Source organism: Sander lucioperca, chromosome 9, assembly GCF_008315115.2.
Source record: "Sander lucioperca isolate FBNREF2018 chromosome 9, SLUC_FBN_1.2, whole genome shotgun sequence".
In the NCBI taxonomy this organism is placed as follows: domain Eukaryota; kingdom Metazoa; phylum Chordata; class Actinopteri; order Perciformes; family Percidae; genus Sander; species Sander lucioperca.
The window spans coordinates 23,139,268-23,159,483 of NC_050181.1; the positions used below are offsets into that span (position 1 = coordinate 23,139,268).

The following is a 20,216-nucleotide window of genomic DNA, read 5'->3' on the forward strand; positions in this document are numbered from 1 at the left end:
CATGTGGTTCACGCTGTAAGGCATTTTCATCATCTCAGCCTCATGTCACGCCCCTGGGACTCTGCTCCCTTTGAGTTATAGAGATCCTAAACTAACGTGAAAACTGTGTATGTACATAGTGTGTAGGTAGTCTTTGTAAAGATCTTGATCCACACTTAAACAATGAAACAACTAAACCTGTTACTGCTGGCATTTTCAAATTTATCCACTTGAGACTTTTCTCTAAAAGCTCAGTTTTTGGGTGAGAAAACCCTCTTCCCTGTGTGTGTGTGTGTGTGTGTGTGTGTGTGTGTGTGTGTGTGTGCGTGCATCCTCTGATCTGATCGTTGACTGATAGATGATGCTGTAGGAGGGTGATGCAACAGCAGATATAGTTTGACCACATTTTATCTTTTAACCATCAACGTTTGACAATCAAAGTTGCTGGCTGGATGATCTTTAACCCTAAAGTGTTTTATGATAGACTGTAGCCTTAACTCTTATTTCAGAGGATATCCTGCCATAAGGGCTAGTGGAGTGCACACAAAATGGTTTGGAGTGTACAACCTCTACTTTGGAAGTCTTTATCTTTAACTGAAGAAGTTGTTGTGACTGATATTCACGGCAGGTTTACAGATGAAAACGTTGTACCTCCAGTGCAGCATTCTGAAAGAACACAAGTACCACATTTAAAAGTCTGAAGTCTGGCTGAGGCAATACAATAATATATCAGTTACAGTTACATTTTCAATCAGTGCTTATTTTGTTTTAATGTTGCATTTTCTGGATTAAAAGCTAATTATCTGATGACGTTGAGTTCCTGACAGTAAGTGTGTGTGTGTGTGTGTGTGTGTGTGTGTGTTGGTCACCGTAGAACAATTAACACAACAGTACAGTAGGATCGATGTCATTCCCTCCATGTCGTTGTGCTCCTCTGTGTCCTCAGATCAGTTTCGGAGGACTGCCTGTATCGGCGAAGCCAAGCTCCGGAGGCAGAGATAACTTTGTGGGATGCATGGAGGGGATCACCTACAACGGAGACAACATCACTAATCTGGTCCGCAGGAAGAAGTTGGACACCTCCAGCTTCGTAAGACAACTCTCTCTGGCTCTGAGTGTGTGTGTGAGTGTGTGTGTGTTAAAAAAAGAGACCTGGCTTATGTTGTTTTTATTTATCTGTCTTAGTCTGTCTTCAGAGTAGAATAATGGATTCACAGAGTAACAGTGAAAACACATTGGGCGTGCCAGCGTCACGTATAGCCAGCGAAGTGTAGATACGTTCCCGATCGTGCTCCTGGCCATTCATACCGGACGCGTATTTCTCCGCGCCGGTCACAAAGCGATCGTTCTCCTCTCGGCTCTCTCCGATAGAAAGAGACAGGATAGTGGGTGTGGTAATTGTAGCCTATACCAGACGTGCAAGACTAGACAAGCTTACTGCTAATAATTAAGGCTCTGGTAAAATAGTGTTTCCGTCAAATCTGTTTTCTCTCTCTCTCTCTCCCTCTCTCTCCCACTGTAGCGTAACCTGACATTTTCGTGTGCTGAGTCCAACTCCTTCTCCGTCTTCTTCAACTCCACGTCCTTCCTGCGGCTGCCGGGTCAGAGTGACAGCGACACTCTGTCAGTCAGTCTGTCTTTCAGGACGTGGAACCCCAACGGGCTGCTGATGTTCACGGCGCTGGCTGACGGCTGGGTGGAGGTGGGACTGACGGAGGGCAAGGTCACCGTCTTCATGAATGTGACACAGAAGAAGAACACACGCATTGACATCTCATCAGGTGAGCTCGCCTCATTGGTCCTCAGAATGGACGTTCAGGAGCCAAATCCGGCCCCTCACAGATTTTGATCCGGCCCGCATATCAATTTAGGTTCACAAGAATTTTCTTTCTTCACTTTTTCCAAAGTTTTTGTCGTTTTTTTTCAACGTTTTTGTCACTTTTCCAACATATTTGTCCCTTTTTCCGACCTTTTGGGCTTTTTTAAATTCTTTTATGGATGAGGAACTTTTTTCCTGACTTTTTTAGGGCTTTATGTCGACCAGACTGTAAGTGAGAAGACTATATATTAGACATGTAATACTACAGTCAAAGATATTTGACTTTTTTGATTTAATAAAAGCATTTCAATAAACTATGAATGTCTGGCTCTTGATGTGATTCTCATTTTCCTATGTGGCCCTGAGTCAAATTGAGTTTGACGCTCCTGGTTTAATTAATTGTGACTTTTAGCTCCATTTGTATCTTGCTGCTTTCGTCAGTTATTGTTGTTGCCATTTTAATCTTTAAGTTTATTGACTGATGTGTGTTTTTGCCTGCAGGTTCAGGTCTGAATGATGGCCAGTGGCACAGTGTGCATCTGAACGCATTGGAGAACTATGCTATGCTGACAGTCGATGGAGACGAGGCATCCACAGTCAGAACGGCCATCCCCATCCAGATCCTGACTGGAGGAAGCTACTACTTTGGAGGTAATTCCTCAAAAAGATAACCAACCATCCATAGTAACGTATATGTTTCGTAAAGAGGTGGCAGTGAAGGATATCTTTTTCTTTTACAATGAAAGCAATACAAACACACTGTCTGTAGAAGCAGCATTGGCAGTGTAAAATAAAAAAACAGTTACTGTAGACCAACAACAACAATTGGGCATTACAGGGAGGCTTGTGATTGACTGTGGGAATCCTTTTTTTGTGTGTCTGGTGGCTAACTTTTTCTGGGGATCTCAGTATTTCTAAAATTCTAGTAAGACCATGGGGGTGACTAACAACACACACTGAAAAGAAATCTCCCGCATGGTTTAATAAATATCGATCTATCTAACCTGACGGCGCAGATGTTCTTTTTTTTACACAGAACCATCTAGAACAGCAATGATAGAAAAACATCCTATCAGCTCTTCTCCAGTGGTTGTAATAATGGCCTTTGACCTCCTCTGCTTTTTTTCTCCAGGCAACTTTGTGCCCACCAACACCCGTTCACTTCAGCGCTCCTTCCAGGGCTGCATGCAGATGATCCACATAGACGACCATCTGGCCGACCTCAGGGCTGTGGAGCAGGGCCTCATTGGAACCTTTGAAAATGTCAGCCTGGATATGTGCGCCATTATAGACAGGTATACAAGTCAGTCACAATTATAAACTTAAGATCAGTCATACATACTGTATAACAGAGTAACTGTGAGAACAAGCTAAAAAATAAAAAAAATATATATATACTCAGCAAAAAAAGAAACGTCCTCTCCCTTTTAACTGCTTTTATTTTCAGCCAACTTAACATGCGTAAAACTTTGCATGAACATAACAAAATTCAACTACTAAGAACTAAACTGAACAACGTTTCACAGACATGTGACTAACAGAAATGGAAAAATGTGTCCCTGAACAAAGGATGGTCAAAATCAAAAGTTGCCGAACGTTACAGGGAAGACATCCTCCTCCCTCATGTGGTACCCTTCCTGCAGTCCCATCCTGACATGACCCTCCAGCATGATAATGCCACCAGCCATACCGCTCGTTCTGTGTGCGATTTCCTGCAAGACGGGAATGTTAGTGTTCTGCCATGGCCAGCGAAGAGCCCGGATCTCATTCCCATTGAGCACGTCTGGGACCTGTTGGATCAGAGGGTAACCATGGCCCCCAGAAATGTCCGGGAACTTGCAGGTTCCTTGGTGGAAGAGTGGGGTAACATCTCACAGCAAGAACTTGCAAACCTAGTGCAGTCCATGAGGAGGAGATGTAGGAAGTACTTAATGCAGCTGGTGGCCACACCAGATACTGACTGTGACTTTTGATTTGATTTAGACCATCCTTTGTTCAGGGACACATTTTTCCATTTGTTAGTCACATGTCTGTGAAACATTGTTCAGTTTACATTACATTACATGTCATTTAGCTGACGCTTTTATCCAAAGCGACTTACAATTGCTACATATATCAGAGGTCACACTCCTCTGGAGCAACTAGGGGTTAAGTGTCTTGCTCAGGGACACATTGGTTGATGTATCGCAGTGGGATTCGAACCCGGGTCTCCCACACCAAAGGCATGGGTCATATCCACTGAGCCATCACCACCCACAGTTTAGTTCTTAGTAGTTGAATTTTGTTATGTTCATGCAAAGTTTTACGCATGTTAAGTTGGCTGAAAATAAAAGCAGTTGAAAGTGAGAGGACGTTTCTTTTTTTGCTGAGTTTATATCCAAACTAAAAGAAATATTCAGAAACAAAATATTAAAATGCTATGAGCTTGATCAGTGCTGTTCTCGTTTGGTTATGTTTTGTTTGTTGACTCTTTAATGGTGTTTTTGTTCATCCATTCAGATTATTCTGTGATCAGTTTCTTCCTACTCCTTTTGATCAATTTGTTGCTTGTACGTTGCTGAGGATCCCGTTTGTTTTTTCGTTTTGCATTGCTTATAAGTTTTACTTTGTGTTTTGTATTTCAATAAATTGACTAAATAAAAAATGGATACAATAAAATGAAATAAGAGAAAGCGCAGGCTCTGTGGGCAGTTCAGGTGCTTCACAGAATATGTTGTGAGCTAGAAACTGGTCTGCCTGTGTTCACCTGAGTTTCCTTCCACTGTCCATGTGTGTGTGATGTCAGGTGTGTTCCTAATTACTGTGAGCACGGTGGCCGCTGTTCTCAGACGTGGGATACATTCAGCTGCAACTGTAGCGGCACTGGATACACTGGAGCTACCTGCCATACATGTAAGTGCACACACACACACACACACACACACACACACACACACACACACACACACACACACATACACACACACACACTGCTTTGTCAAAGTATTCATGTGGTCTTACACGTCTCAAACAAAAAGAAAACACAACACTTTAAAATATGGTCAGTACGGACAATACAGTGTATAGAACACATACATAAGACAATAAGAAGATCTGACAAGCAGAAGAAACCTACAATAAAAATAATATCCAAAGTTGTATAATATCCAATTTGCAGCAATGAAAATTAAATTGAAGTGCAATTGGGTTGCGTAATTGTGCAATGATGCAGTTCAAATAGGGCTGCTTGATAATGAAAAAAAATATATGATCACAATTATTTTGGTCACTATTGAAATCGTGGTTATTTAACACGATCACTCAATGACTTTTGGAAAGATGTCGCATTTATTGAACTTAAAAAAAACTGTGAAACGGGTAAACAAATTAACAGTGAAGTCACCTTGGACTGTAACATTTCCCTTAATACTTTTCCCCCGTTTGAACTTTTTGAATTCCCCTTTAGAACACAAGAGACAATAAAAGTTTACTTGCAAAATGTAGCGTGCAAAATAATTGTTTTTCTTGATTACATTGTTTTTGTGATCGTTAGGAGACAAAATCAAAGTTTGATTAATTGCACAGCCCTAAGTTAAAATACCAAAGGCGGTTTTAGTTTTTGATTGTGCAGTCTAATAACTGTAGGCACGAATGATTTGCTGTACCTCGTAGTTCTGATTTTCTGCTGCAGAAATCTACCGTTTGGCCTGCTACTGCTTCTGAATTTCACGAAGGAGAGGATGAGCAGGATCATTGAGGATCTGATCCGTCTTATGTCTGATGTGTCTGCTGAGCTGTGTGTCTCCTCTGTAGCGATGTTTCAGCAGTCCTGTGAGGAGTATAAGCACCAGGGGAAGAGCTCCGGGAGCTACTGGATTGACCCAGACGGCAGTGGATCTATCACCCCCTTTAGAGTCAGCTGTGACATGACAGGTGAGATGTCACTGTGTGAACAGGGTGTAGGATTAACTAAAACTTTCATTTTCTCGTGCCACTCTCGGTAAGACAGCAAAGTAGTTTTTTTTTGTCAATGCTTGCTTCAGAATTTTGCACAAACTTTAGTTCTACTTCCAACATTTGTCTTTTGCAGCTATGCTTATTACACTCCACAAAATGTCGTCTATGTCTGTTTGTAAATCAGTCAACAACGTGTTTGTGAATGTCACACTGTGGTCTGGAAACAACATCTGTCATTCTGTTTTCCTCTGTATATATTGTACGAGTTATTATGCATGTGCTAACATGCATAATCATAATCACACAGGAGGTGTGGAGACGATTGAGTGTATTTTTTTTCTGTTCTTTTAGAGGAAAAGGTTTGGACCGTGCTGAAGAACAACCTATCTCCTCAGACATCAGTCACCAGTGCAGACCAGGAGGGGAAGGCAGTGCTGCAGATCACTTACAACGTGACCGATGAACAGGTACGCAATGACTACGCAACCTGGCACTGTTCGCCTGCTGCACACTTTGTTTGGTTGTGGTCAGAGTGGAGCACTTGGAGTTCAGATCAGTTTTTTGTGCGTATCGCATTGGTGTTATTAGTAATAGGATATAGCCGTGTTAGAAAATATTAGGTAATAATGTATAGGGGTGGGAATCACCAGAAGCCCCACAATACAATATTATCATGTTACTTATGTCACAATACAAAATGATTGTGCTTTGATATTCTGTCACCAAAGGAAAACATTGTCAACATCTGTTCAAAAACCTCAACTGCACCATCTAGCAATACACTGCTGTGAAGCTAGTGCATCTACACTAGTGGCCCTGTCTTGCACCTGGCGCAGCGCTAAGCCCGACGCAAGTGTCTTTGCTAGTTTAAGACCGACGCAGTTGTCAATGTCCCGTCCAGCGGCCACGTTGTTTAAATAACAAATGCACCTGTGCCCATCTGTGCGTGCTGGTCTTACAGCGAGGTGTGTTCAGGTGCATTCTTGGCGTATTGCTATCTCGAGGCAGCGGAAAGTGATCGCGCCATTGACCAACAAAAACCTGGGCTGAAGTCAATAACGCAGCATTTCATTGTTATTTTAACAGCGCATTAGTAAAATGGGCCCTGGCCTTGTGCACAGCTATGCTTGTTACACACACAGGGACGCGCAGCAGCACACCAACATGCAGAAGATTAAAAATGAAAATATTACAATGTGAAATAGTATTATGATATGATCTGCTCGCGCGCTTTCACTTCACGCACAAGGAGATCAGTTTCTTCTCCTGAAAATCTCTCCTTCCTGCTTAGCAAATCCTCCATCATAATAGCAATGCGCCAAGGTCCAAACGCGCCTGGCTTTTAAAGGGAATGGGTGATGACACACTGATTGGTTTATTGCATGTTACGCCCAAAACACACCTATGAATTAATGAAGACACTAAGTACAACCCTTTTGAACCGTGCGCCTGGCGCTCGGACCCTTTTTTTGACCGTTAAACTAGAAAAAGTGGATTTGTACACGCCCTAAACGCACCTGCGCCAGTCGCTTCACGCTGATCAGCACTTTTTTTTTTGTATTGTAATCAACTCCAAATAATTGCCACTAAAAAAACATTTGTTGTATATTATAAAAGAACACATAAAAAAAGTTCTGTCCCTGTCTCCTCCTGTGTGTTTGTGTGTGTGTGTGTGTGTGTGTGTGTGTGTGTGTGTGTGTGTGTGTGTGTGTGTGTGTGTATGTGTGTGTGTGTGTGTGTGTGTGTGTGTGTGTGTGTGTCCGTCCAGGTGTTGTCAGTCACCAGCAGTGCAACGTACTGTGACCAGTACGTAGCCTACGCCTGCCGAATGTCTCGTCTGCTCAACACTCCTGGTAAAGTGTCCCTCCTCTCAGTCACTAATCTAAGACCTTGCTTATTTATGTATGAAAATGAATAATTTCACTAGCAAGGACCACACCATCAACCACATCCGTTTGAACAATTTAGTAATGAAAGATAATTGGTATGTGAGGAGTGAAAGCGCTGGTATGCGAGGCGTGAAGTCACTTGTAGTCATCTGTTTGGCTTATTGCATTGTGAGGAAGTTTCAGGAGGGAATCTGCTGTAGCATCCGGGCACGACAGGCCCTCTTCGGACCTAAAGGAGACGAGAAAAGAAAGGAAAAAAGAAACAGGGTGGGAGGGAGGGGCGCGGAATTCGAGAGCAAATGAGAGGAGAGGGTTAGGTGGTGTGACCCTGCTCCCGAAATTATGCTAGGTAGCTTCACAATGATGGAGGTGAGATAGGGGGAGTCACAAGTGAGCGGCGTAGGGAATTAGGATCTGGGAAGCCACACAGATTTTCAACTGTAGCTGTGTGTGTGTGATGGTCTGTATGGTTTGGGTCCTGTATTGTTGAGTATTTTTGTATTTCTCTAGGTACAAGCTTGTTTTCTTTGTAGCTAGATTGCTACTACAGTGCACATGATTTACAGTTCTGACTATTTATTCTCTTGTGGCACATACAAGCATTTCAAGGCCACATATGGTTTTGATGTGATCCAGTTGTACAGTATATCATAGTACTACTATTTTCAAATTAAAGCCTCAAGTGTGACTTCAGAATTGATCTAATGAAAGTGAAAGTATAATGACTTCACGCTGTTGGCTTGACTCCCAGATGGCGTCCCGTTTACCTGGTGGGTAGGAAGAGCCAATGAGAGGCATTCTTACTGGGGGGGTTCAGGACCAGGGATACAGAAGTGTTCCTGTGGTATCGAACACAACTGTACTGACGCCAAACACTACTGCAACTGTGATGCTGACCTGCGCAATTGGTGAGTGGACCACTGCTCAGCAGCTCAGCTGGGCAGCTTCTTATATTTTACCTAGTTACTCTAAGTGCTATGAAAACGCAATCAGCACTCTCTGCAGGACAATTAGGATGGAAAGCAAATTCTAATATATGCACACAAAAAATGTCTTGATGTATTTACTTAAAATAGTTCTTTGTATGCATAGTTTAATGATGCAGTAGACAATTTTAGTTTATTTATAAAATATGTGTGATTGGCTAGTTGTGTTGCTGCCCTACTGGACTCTACTATAAAGCTGTCTACTGGTGTTGCTGCATGCCCAAATCTGTGTGTGTGTGTGTGTGTGTGTGTGTGTGTGTGTGTGTGTGTGTGTGTGTGTGTGTGTGTGTGTGTGTGTGTGTGTGCGCGCGCAGGAGGGAGGATGCAGGCCTGTTGGTGTATAAAGACCATTTGCCAGTCAATCAGGTTGTGGTTGGTGATACAAGCAGAGCTGGATCTGAGGCCAAACTGACTATAGGGCCACTCAAATGCCATGGGGACCGTGAGTGGCTCTCTCTTTTTCACACACACACACACACACACACACACACACACACACACACACACACACACACACACACACACACACTCATCTTTTACCAGGGACTATGAGATACTTCATACCATCAGAGAAATGTTAGTATTGTTATCCATGTCCTGCTGTTGTTTTCTGAAGGGAACTTCTGGAACGCAGCGTCCTTCACCAGCCCTGCCTCCTACCTCCACTTCCCTTCCTTCAGAGGAGAAACCAGTACCGACATCTCCTTTTACTTTAAGACTTCGTCCACTCATGGAGTCTTTCTTGAGAACCTGGGAACCACCCACTTCCTTCACATTGAACTCAGAGGTATGTCTGTTTGTGTAACCTGCACAAGATTTTAGAATTGCTTGAGGATAATTAAAACACTGCTAGTTGAGATACGAGTTAAGTCAAAATATGTAACTGTGTTCAATGAATAAGACATGTAAGCAGGTTAGTTATCTCATTGTTATTATTGCTTACTGATGAAAGGAGTGATGTAAGTGTAAATGTAATAAATTGTTTTCACGTGGTATGGCAGCCACTAATTCACAGAAAAATTCAGAACAATTTATTATAAAGTCACAAAGTGCTTTACAGTAAATAAAGACAAAGAGAGAAACAACTAATAATAATAATCATCGTCATCATAATGATGATATAAATAATGAAAAGGGCATGTTGACTGAAATATTTACAGTAAGAAAATGCAAATACCCTCAGTTGCCATGTTCATGTTTTTAATAGATTTTGCTTTCAGTAATTCCAAACAAATGAGAAATCAGTGAAAATCTTTTATTTTATTTTAGTAAAAGTCCTAAAATGTTACTAATATTTGATGTTGATCCCATTGCTCCCAGGAGGCTCTACGGTCCTCTTCTCTTTTGACGTTGGCAGAGAGCGGGTGGAGCTCAGCGTCCACTCGGCGGTGCCTCTGAATGACGACCAATGGCATCGCGTGGAGGCTGAGAAGAACATCAAGGAGGCGGTTCTGCAGCTTAATGGACAGTACAGAGAGATCAGACCCATGCCCCCACAGGGACACACAAAACTGGAGTTCTACAGTGACCTATATGTTGGTAAGACACACATACACCCAGTGGTGGAATGTAACCAAGTAGCATTTTATGCTACTTTATAACTCTATTCTACTTTTTACTCCACTACATTTGTCTGACAGCTTTAGTTACTTTTCAGATGACAGTTTTTCATCCCCTTCCTTTGTGATAAACTGAAGGATGAAGTATTCCTTTGTGTTGAGAAAATTATCCTACTTCTTAAGTCGTTATAAAGCCTCTTGGATCAGCTGGAAAATGCATCGTCACAAAGCTGAAAACAGGGCTGTTTTTCTGACGCCATGAAAGGTTTTTGGGAAATACGTGATTCTCACAGGACAGCGACGCTACAAACATATGATGACCTTATAGAATATGATGCATTGCTGTAGATTAAACTACCGAACAGTATATAAAGGAGTTAAAATGAGCACATCCTTAAACATCTACAGCAGTAAAATGCAACACACACATTAATGCAACAGTAATATTAATCTAGAAACATCAGATAGACGAGGAACACACTGACAGGGGACATTTTACTGCACACTGGGTACTTACTTTTGATACTTTAATTACATTTTGCTGCAAATACTTACATACTTTGACTTAAGTAAGGTATTAAAATTTCTTTTTTTTTCACACTGTGGTATTACTACTTTTACTTAAAAGAGATAATTTGCTGATTTAAATCCAGCTCTGTGTCATGGTAGTGTGGGCAGTGTGTGCACATGAACGATTTTTGCCGTCCCCCTGTGGCCGCAGCGCAAGCAGCTCGAAACATTGGAGCTCGGCCGAGATCTGCCGGATGGCGCAAACCGTGTCATTCGGCGGACCGCTGCCTGGAGATCTCTGCCGTGGAGGGAACCCAAACACCGCTCGTCTGCACACACTGCCCACAGTGCCATGACACAGAGCAAGTTTTAAATTGTCTTTCAGTGAAGTATTCCTCCTGTCTTCGTTTTGGGCCTGTCTTTAGGTTGTATCAGCAGAGATCTTAAAGTGTTGAATAATGTAACTCCCTGTGACGTAAAGGCTGACTAGATGTTCCACAACCACATCAGGGAGTCCCACTGGGATACTTGCGGAATGATCACGGTGGCCCCTCTAATGTTTTTACTTCAAAACATGATCAACAAACTGCGTACCAGTTACTGATAACTACTGCATGTATGTCTGTATAACTACAATGTCTCTGTAACTTTCAGAGACATTGTAGTTTCACAGTGTAGCTGTGAAACAGCTTCAGTGCTCTGCTTAAACTACTGCTATGCTTCATGTCTTATGTCCAAGGTGCCTCGAGTGGTCAGAGGGGATTCCTGGGCTGCATGCGGGCTCTGAAGATAAATGGTGTGACCTTTGACCTGGAGGAGAGGGCGAGGGTAACTCCAGGGGTGAATCCAGGCTGCCAGGGCCACTGCAGCAGCTACAGGATGCACTGCAGGAACGGAGGGAAGTGTGTGGAGCAGTACAATGGATACGCATGTGACTGCTCCCTCACTGCGTATGATGGACCCTTCTGCACCGATGGTACAGCCTCCAACACTGAATGGGATAAGAGTAGATGACACCATTGTAGATTAGATGATGTAATCCGATTCAGTTTGATGCAGCAATGAGCGATCGTCACTTTCAAGATGTTTTAATGACCCTTCCTTCGTCTGTGTGTGCTAGATGTAGGCGGCTACTTTGAGACGGGAACCCTGGTGCGTTACGACTTCCTGCCAGAGGCGAGCGCTTCTGCGTTGCAGGAAGTGAAGAGCGTATCAGGTGTTGGTGTTCCGAGTGAGGCCAACCTGACTCAGGAGGAGCTGGTGTTCAGCTTCAGCACCTCCAGCGCTCCCAGCATCCTGGTCTACATCAGCTCCAGAACTCAGGACTACCTCGCTGTGGTGCTCAGGCACAACGGTGGGCTCATCAACTTGTTATTTTTGTTAATTCATTTATATAAAAGAAAATATAGATTTGATCAACTGCTGTTACATTATTATCCTGTGTTAAAACATACTGTGTGTGTGTGTGTGTGTGTGTGTGTGTGTGTGTGTGTGTGTGTGTGTGTGTGTGTGTGTGTGTGTGTGTGTGTGTGTGTGTGTGTGTGTGTGTGTGTTCAGGCACCCTCCAGATCCGCTACAGTCTTGGGGGGCTAACAGAACCTTACACCATAGATGTTGACCACCGTAACATGGCCAACGGACAGCCACACTCTGTCAACATAACTAGGTACTTAAGGGAGATACGACTACAGGTTAGTGCTTCCTGACATTAGTACCTGACACTGTTATACCAAATACTTTGTGCTGCAAAAAGTAGAAAAAAGTGTGTCAGATTGCATTAAAGTGCCGGTTCCATTTGCTTTTTTTCTGAGAGTAAGATGTTTAGACGGATTTCAATACATACCACTAGAGGGAACTAAGAATTGTATTTTATTAACTTGCCTTTTAAAGCCCATACTGAAAGATGAACAGTTGTTGGTGGTAATGACAACAGAGCAGACTTGTAAGTGTTCCTTTCCTCCGCCCATATTCTGCAGCTGGACCACTACCCAGTGTCCACATACACCCTACCTGAGGCCTCCGACACCCAGTTCAACTTGGTCAAAAGTATCTTTCTTGGAAAGGTCTTTGGTAAGTGTGAAGATAAGTAGAAGTGTTTGTTCTGGTTTCCGTTTGTAGTTTGGTAAACAGTCCGTGTGGAGCGCAAAAGAGACTGAACGCATCGGCCGAAATGCAATCTCGGAACCCATTCGATATCATCTGAAGACAATTAAGCTTTTTGTTAGCTTTTTTAAATGTATTTATCTGTATGCATATACAGATATCTGTTTATAGAGACATCTTCCAATTGCAACTCCATTCTCGCGTCTCGAGTTGCTTATTGGACCCGGCGCACGGAAGAGGAAGTCTTGGCCCGGATATCCTTTATCTGTTATCTGGATATCTTCTGGCACCACCGGAACCCCAGAAGTTTGGGCCGTTGCCCCCAGAGGCTAAATCTTTGTCAGACTGATAGCTGATGGGTTTTTCTCAGTCTGCGCCTTGGTCCATCCATCATTTACAGCTTGTATTTTAAAGTGAGAACTGGATGCCCACTGATCACATGATTTAGCCACAGAATGTTCTTGTCTATTACAGAACCCCTTACTGTAATTTGGCAATGGTTAAAACTGGCTTCCTGAATATTAAGTTAAAGGTCCAGTGTGTAACGTTTTTAGTTGTTCGTTATCAAAATCGGTGTTGCCCGTTCACAAACTTGTCCTTTTTCATGAATATTTACCACCACCATCAATTCCAAGTATTCCTATTGCCTTGAAATTTTACATTTGCATTCGCATGAACTGGGGTAGACGCTCCATATTCATGCGCCATCTTGAAATACGTTAGCCGGTAAGAGACATACAGGACATACTGCTCTGTCTTTCGCGTTTTCGCTGTCACATGATAAACTCACAGGTGCTGCTAATGGGTATCTTGGCTTTTTGAAGCGTGAAGGCTACCGTAGCTCTAATACGTACTTTGAACTGCGTGGCGCGAGAGAGTTGATTGCGATATATGATCTCAACGCTAGATGGGAGAAATTCCCACACATTGGACCTTTAAGTTACCGTTTAATGTTATAACAATAAGTTATCACGTTTTAACAGAACGTTTCACGTTATGACAAGATAAGTTTATATGTCGTGATAACATGAAAATATCTTGTGTAAAACATTGAGTTATAACAATGTAATTAAACATTATGACATGATACTGATCCGTTTTTCTTTTTCTGGTGTGGCATCAATACACTTCCGTAGTTAAAAGGTAACATTGGGCATAGAGTTAGGAAAGGGTTTCAGTTGCTTGGTTAGTTTTGTAACAGTTTAAAAGTGTTAAACAAGATAAAGCCTTTGTTGTGTCTTTCTTGTAGAAACTGGACAGATTGACCCCATCCTAATCGAGCGCTACAACACGCCGGGCTTTGTGGGCTGTCTGTCAAGAGTTCAGTGGAACAGCGTGGCGCCGTTGAAAGCGGCGCTGCGCTCGGGACTGGCGGCACCCGTCAGCACCCATGGGATTTTGGTCCCATCCAACTGTGGAGCCTCACCCCTGACCATCTCCCCCATGGCCTCAGCTATGGACCCCTGGCACGTAGAAGCAGGTAGAGACACAGACAGACAGATCATACCGTTTTAAGGAGCATTAAACCATTTCATTAGACCAAAGTCAACAACTTGAAGGATGGATTCAAACAGATAACAAATGTTTGTCCACAGCTGGAGCTGTTTTTCCCTTAAATGAGGACCAGGCCAGTGGTGATGGAGTGGATCGCAACTCTGCCATAATTGGAGGTAAATCTCATTTCAGTTCCAACTACCATGTGTGAGAGCTGCAGCTGGGAACCGTCCTTAAAACTGTTGAAACCTAATAAGTAGGGACGCAGCTAACGATTTTATTAGTTGCGGATTGATCTGTTGATTATTTTTCTCCATTCATTGATTAGTTGTGTGTCTACAAAATAGTCAATCAGTTTTCCAAAGCCCAAGATGATGTCCGCCAATGTCTTGATTTGTCCACGACTCAGAGATTCAGTTTACTGTCCCAGAGTAAAGAAACTAGAAAATATTCACATTTTAGAAGCTGGAATCAAAGAATTTTTATAAAAAAATGACTCAAACCGATTAATCAATTGTCAAAATAGCTGGCAATAAATGTAATAGTTGACAAATAATGGCTTAATCGTTGCAGCTCTACTACAGAGACCACATACCCAAGTGCGTAGGTGTCATTTCAACATTGGGAATTTATGCACAACGGGTCTTGGAAGGTTTTTCACAGATCTGTTTCAGATGGGGTCAATCATTTTGGACTCCTAAGGACCTGTGGCAACAGAGAAAAGACTTGTAGCTGCAGCAATGGCTCTTGGTCACTCGATTGATTTGACACACGGTCATTTATCATAAGGAGTACTACTGTTTGATGCTTTAAGCGCCCTTTTCATCTAATCCTTCTAGTCTGTTGTTATAACCACAGATTCTCTATAACTTGAGATTACACGCTGCGCCATTGGTATGAAATGTTACAGACCTACTGTCTCTTAATTGGTGAACGTCCTGTGGATGAATGAAACGTTATAGTTGTATAATTTATTCATATTTTTTTTTGCTCACATCAGACATTTACACATTTGCCTAAAAGGCATATTGAGCATCACGGAGATTAGTTTTGTAGGGCGTTCACGAACGATAGCTGACGTTAGCTTCTCTGTGTTGCCAGATCTCGCGAGAGTTTGTTCCTGAGACAGAAACAGGTCTCAAACAAAGTTAATTTCCTCCTGATTTGTCTGTCTGAAAAAATGCCATTTTAGTGACCGAATGTTTGCGAGATATGTGGCTTGTGTAAAATGGGTCCAGTATTTACTTTGGTGACTATGGGGTGAAATAATCTGTCCTAGTCTGTGTTCACGTTCACTTCTCCCGTTGGAATCAATACAGTCAGGACCTGCCGCCAGTCTCCTAAAGAGGCGTGGCAGTGGCGAAACCCAACGTGACACAGATACAGGAAGTTACTCTGAGTTGGGGCGTCTCGGTTCTAAACCGTCTCCGTTATAAATTAAGTGCTCATTTGTTTTGTTTCCAGGCATCATCTCCATGGTGATCTTCACTGTCCTGTGCATCATGGTGTTTGTGATCCGTCATATGTTCCGTCACAAAGGCTCCTACCACACCAACGAAGCCAAGGGAGCGGACTCAGCAGACTGCGCTGACGCAGCGATCATCGTCAATGACCCCGCCTTCACCGAAACCATTGACGAGAGCAAGAAGGAGTGGTTCATCTGAGCCCCTTTCAACAACACGGACACATGACGTTAGGATGTATGTAGTTTTCTAAGCATAGGGAGTAGTAGTGAGGTCACCACCCATGGAACCTCGAGGATGTGCCGAGTGGTTTATTTAAAAAAGAACTTTATGGACAATGGACACCATGGCGTTACAGCAGCAGTGTGTATTAAAGCACAGGGCACAGTGGTGCCTGGCCGAGCCCTGTGTCCAGATGTGGAGCGGTTTTATTTCATTTACAATGGACAATGTGACAGGACAGCCTTCAGATGGTGTAGAGGGACGGCGCCAAGAAGTTACAGGCCTTGCATGAATGAGTGTGTTCCCTAGCTTTAATTTACTATGTATTTATATCATTTTTTATTTGATTTCAGTTAAATGTATGTTATTTATTTATTTATCTATCCATATTTAAGTCATATATTTTTTCATAAAAGTTCTTACTTTGTTAAGGTTTATTTATTTTTATAGATTCATACCTTAATGCCTTTGTGTGATGTGCTGGTATTTCAGAGAATTATAATATTAATGGTAATGATCATTGATCCATTAATCCCAATACTCCTCCACAACTGTAGCAATTCTCATAAATTCCAGGGTTTTTTTAAAATGTTAAATCGCATGTTTAATCATTTGCCTTATTTTTAATTTATTTCAGTAAAGTTTAATTTTAGCCTTAAGACTGAAACCTTGTGTGTGTGTGTGTGTGTGTGTGTGTGTGTGTGTGTGTGTGTGTGTGTGTGTGTGTGTGTGTGCGTGCGTGCATGCGTGCGTGCACTGACTGACTTGTCTGTAAAGGAGATGTAGCCATGACTTTGTTCGCATCGTTTGGACTAATAACGGAATGTCACACTTCTCTTTATTTTTGCATCTACTTAACAGACAAGTGTCTCTTAATGACTTTAAAGCATTGATTGTTGAAACTCCAAATTATTGCATATGTTATTTTACTGTTTCTGCTGCCAAATGAGTTCAGGGGTTCAGCTTTTAAAGAATGAACTGAGTCCTGTAAGTCCACAACAACCCGACTCACTTTTTTTTCTTCTTTTTTTTTTGAGATTTCTGAGGCATGGGTTTTCTATTGTAAGCAATGCCAGTACATAATAATGCAAACATGCTTGTCTATAAGTGTCTGTGTTTTATTCACTTGTGATGGGCCTAGACTAGGAGTTTCCTTCAACCAGTCGTTGTGCTATCTCTGTGCTGGATGAGTGATGATGCAATGAGAGATGAAACCAATTCTGATAATCTCGTCTAAGATGGCAAGTAATAGCAAAACAAGTAACTTGCCAAAATGCTACTTTCTCTTTTCTTTAAGTTATCAGCCTCTAATGGCAGCATGTTAGGAGTTACAATTCCCTCAGCTGAAAAGAGTCATTCTTATTTCCATTTAACATAGTATTTTTGAACGATTCGCCAGTGTTAATGATGCTTAGTGAATTTGGGGTTAAGGTAGTATGTGTGGCCATGTTAAGGACTGAGGCCAGCCTCTTCCTGTAGTGGGACAGCTACTATATCAGCTCTTGGCTAACTCTTCTGATGGACTGAAAGGACTCTTAGTTCAGGGTCTTTGATTTGTATGAAGTAGGAGGTCATTTCTGGAAAAGAATGTTTGTTACCCACAGACAAAACTGGCATACATCCTGACATTTGATTGTATTGCATTTGCATTCCTTTGACTTAAATGCAGTGTAATGGCATGCTGTTAGACACTGAATGACACACATATTTCTGTTTGATAAGCCACTATAGCATCACATTGCTTTTTCTTCATGTTATATGTATAAAACTTTGCTCAACTGTTCTTTTTATAGCTGATTTCTCACTTTGTGCTTTTCTCATTGTCTTGAATGATTTGATGCTCCCTATTTGGAAAGACCAGTAAAATATGAATACAAATCTGACTTAGAATGGCTAATATTCATTTTTGTTTACCAAACACAGCGGGATCCAGGCAATTGACATCTGGAAGGGAACTAACCTGATGATTGCCCCCAGCTTTAGACAGAAAGTTAGTGTCTGTTACAAAACATGATTTTCACAAAAATAGAAAGAATAAGAGGTTAGTTATCATATGGTCTACCCATGATACACTACAAGATGAAGAAATGAAAACAATTGCTAACAGTAGGTCAGAAAACATCAAATTCAAACATTTGATTTAAGTTGATAAGGATTCATTTATGAATCCCTCATGGGGAAATTCAATGTTTCCACCCTGGCACCTCTCCAGCTACCAGTCCACACAGTTTCTGTAAGCACGGCAATACTCTGAGAGTCCACTAGGGTGCAGTATGATACCATGATCGGACCATGAAAAGTGATCACCTTGAGGTTTTCATTAGCTCGGTCATGTCACCTCTACGTTATCTGTATGAAATGGCTTTGACTTAAATGTTTAAATTAGCTGAATTCAGGCTTTTTCCACTGTGTGTCATACCAAAACACACACACACACACACACATGCATCTTTTACCAGGGACTATGAGATACTTCATCATTCAGCACCATCAACGTTAGTATTTTTATCCATGGGACCGCCGGATCAACAAACTTTCTGTTGCTATTGTTTTGATTATCGTTGACTATCGTTTCATTCCTGGGATTGTTCAGGTGCCGCCAAAAATTCTGCCGGTTGTCTCTAATTTTCAGCCGGATGTCCGTCACCTTCCGCTTTCTTTGTGTTGGCATTCGATTTCTGAGGACTATGGTTAACTGCTCCTCAGATCTCTGCAGGGTAAATCCAGACAGCTAGCTAGACTATCTGTCCAATCTGAGTTTTCTGTTGCACGACTAAAACAACTTTTGAACGTACACATGTTCCACCAAAACAAGTTCCTTCCCGAGGCTATTTTGCAGCGGCAAAAGCTGTGTGGACTAGCCAGATCCTCCTCCGCAGCGCTGTGGAGGAAGGTCTGGGAAAGCGAAACTAGCTTTTTGGTAATGGTCATGTGATGCACTTTTCTGGTGTTAGCCAGCATGTATTTGTCCTGGCAATACGAGAGAGACTATGTTTTGATAGACCAAGCCTGCTGCTGGCCACCAGCCCTCTGTGACCCCCGGCTCACAGGTTTGTTCTGGCTGAATTTGAGTTGCTACAGCCCCTAACTGAAGGAATGCAGCTGTCTAAGCTTTTGTCCTTGTTTGTTATTCTGCCTGAGGCGAAAATGCTGTACTTGCACTGTTGGTTATACTATATTATACTATTATACTGTTGTCTTGACTTTGCGTGTCATTGAAGTCTCCACTTGTTGCTCATCCTCAAATGGGTGAGAAAGCTGATGACTGTTAGTTTAAATTCAGTAGGGATAGAATGGAATGTATTTATTTGTGTGTTTATGTAGTATAGCACCTTTAACAGAACAAAGTCACAAAGTGCTTCACAAGAGTAAAATTGTTAAAAATAAGGCCGTAAAACGGTAAAAAGAAACAAGCAATAAAACAATAAAATTTCAAAATACACAAAATTACAACATGAGACAAAGGCCAGCTGCTTTTTAAAGGTTTCAACAGAGGCCACCTTTTGTTTTTAGTCGAGCATGAGGGACACCCAGTAAGCCCTCGTCAGAGGACCTTCTGATACCAGTGTGATACTGGTGAAAGGATGGAGCAGGTCAGAGATGTGCCTGGGTTAGGGATAGGGGGTTAGGGTAATTAGGTTAGGGCTCTTTTTATGAAAACAATAACCTTAAAATAAATCCTGAAGTTGATGGGAAGCCACTGTAAAGAAGATAGGATGGGTATGATGTGAATGGTCCTTCTGGACCTGGTCAACAGCCTTGCAGCAGCACTCTGGGCCATTTGCAGACAGTCCAGGGATGACTTGCTGAGGCAGGTGAAAAGGGAATTGCAGTACTCTAGCCAGGAAGATATAAAAGTGTCTAGCTCAGATTGTGATATAATAGACCTGAGTATAGCAATGCTTCTAAAACGAAAGAAACATGTACAGGTCAATGATGTGATATGTTGATCAAAGTCCATGACCTAATATAATACAGAGATTTCTAAGATTAACAATGGACAGCTGAAGAAAAGGGCCCAATGTACTGAGCGACCTCGGAAGCTACGCTATCTAAAGCTATGATAAGGACAACAGTCTTATCTGGGTTTAGCTGTAAGAAAGTTAGTAGCCCTCCAGTCATTAATGGCAGCAAGACAATTGTCAGTCAATTGTCAAAACTGTCAGTTTGTCAGTCTCATCAGGCTTAAAAGAGATATCATCAGCCTAACAATGACATAATATACTTTTTGGTTTGCTAATAATATGAAATATACA

At 42.1% G+C, this 20,216-nt stretch overlaps 1 protein-coding gene across 1 annotated transcript in view; it reads left to right on the forward strand.

Moving 5' to 3' along the window:
- The window catches only part of cntnap2b (contactin associated protein 2b), a 31,005-nt gene extending 13,162 nt beyond the window's left edge, over positions 1 to 17,843 (forward strand). The window contains exons 7-25 of the mRNA XM_031291007.2: positions 926 to 1,069; positions 1,502 to 1,760; positions 2,300 to 2,449; positions 2,931 to 3,093; positions 4,584 to 4,690; positions 5,591 to 5,710; positions 6,086 to 6,201; positions 7,503 to 7,587; positions 8,375 to 8,531; positions 8,924 to 9,051; positions 9,226 to 9,396; positions 9,930 to 10,148; positions 11,418 to 11,654; positions 11,799 to 12,032; positions 12,236 to 12,369; positions 12,655 to 12,748; positions 14,031 to 14,261; positions 14,377 to 14,451; positions 15,740 to 17,843. Coding sequence (XP_031146867.1) covers positions 926 to 1,069; positions 1,502 to 1,760; positions 2,300 to 2,449; positions 2,931 to 3,093; positions 4,584 to 4,690; positions 5,591 to 5,710; positions 6,086 to 6,201; positions 7,503 to 7,587; positions 8,375 to 8,531; positions 8,924 to 9,051; positions 9,226 to 9,396; positions 9,930 to 10,148; positions 11,418 to 11,654; positions 11,799 to 12,032; positions 12,236 to 12,369; positions 12,655 to 12,748; positions 14,031 to 14,261; positions 14,377 to 14,451; positions 15,740 to 15,939 — 3,024 coding nt within the window. The 3' untranslated portion in view covers positions 15,940 to 17,843. The remainder of the gene's footprint in view (positions 1 to 925; positions 1,070 to 1,501; positions 1,761 to 2,299; positions 2,450 to 2,930; positions 3,094 to 4,583; positions 4,691 to 5,590; positions 5,711 to 6,085; positions 6,202 to 7,502; positions 7,588 to 8,374; positions 8,532 to 8,923; positions 9,052 to 9,225; positions 9,397 to 9,929; positions 10,149 to 11,417; positions 11,655 to 11,798; positions 12,033 to 12,235; positions 12,370 to 12,654; positions 12,749 to 14,030; positions 14,262 to 14,376; positions 14,452 to 15,739) is intronic.
- The last annotated feature ends 2,373 nt before the right edge of the window (positions 17,844 to 20,216 follow it).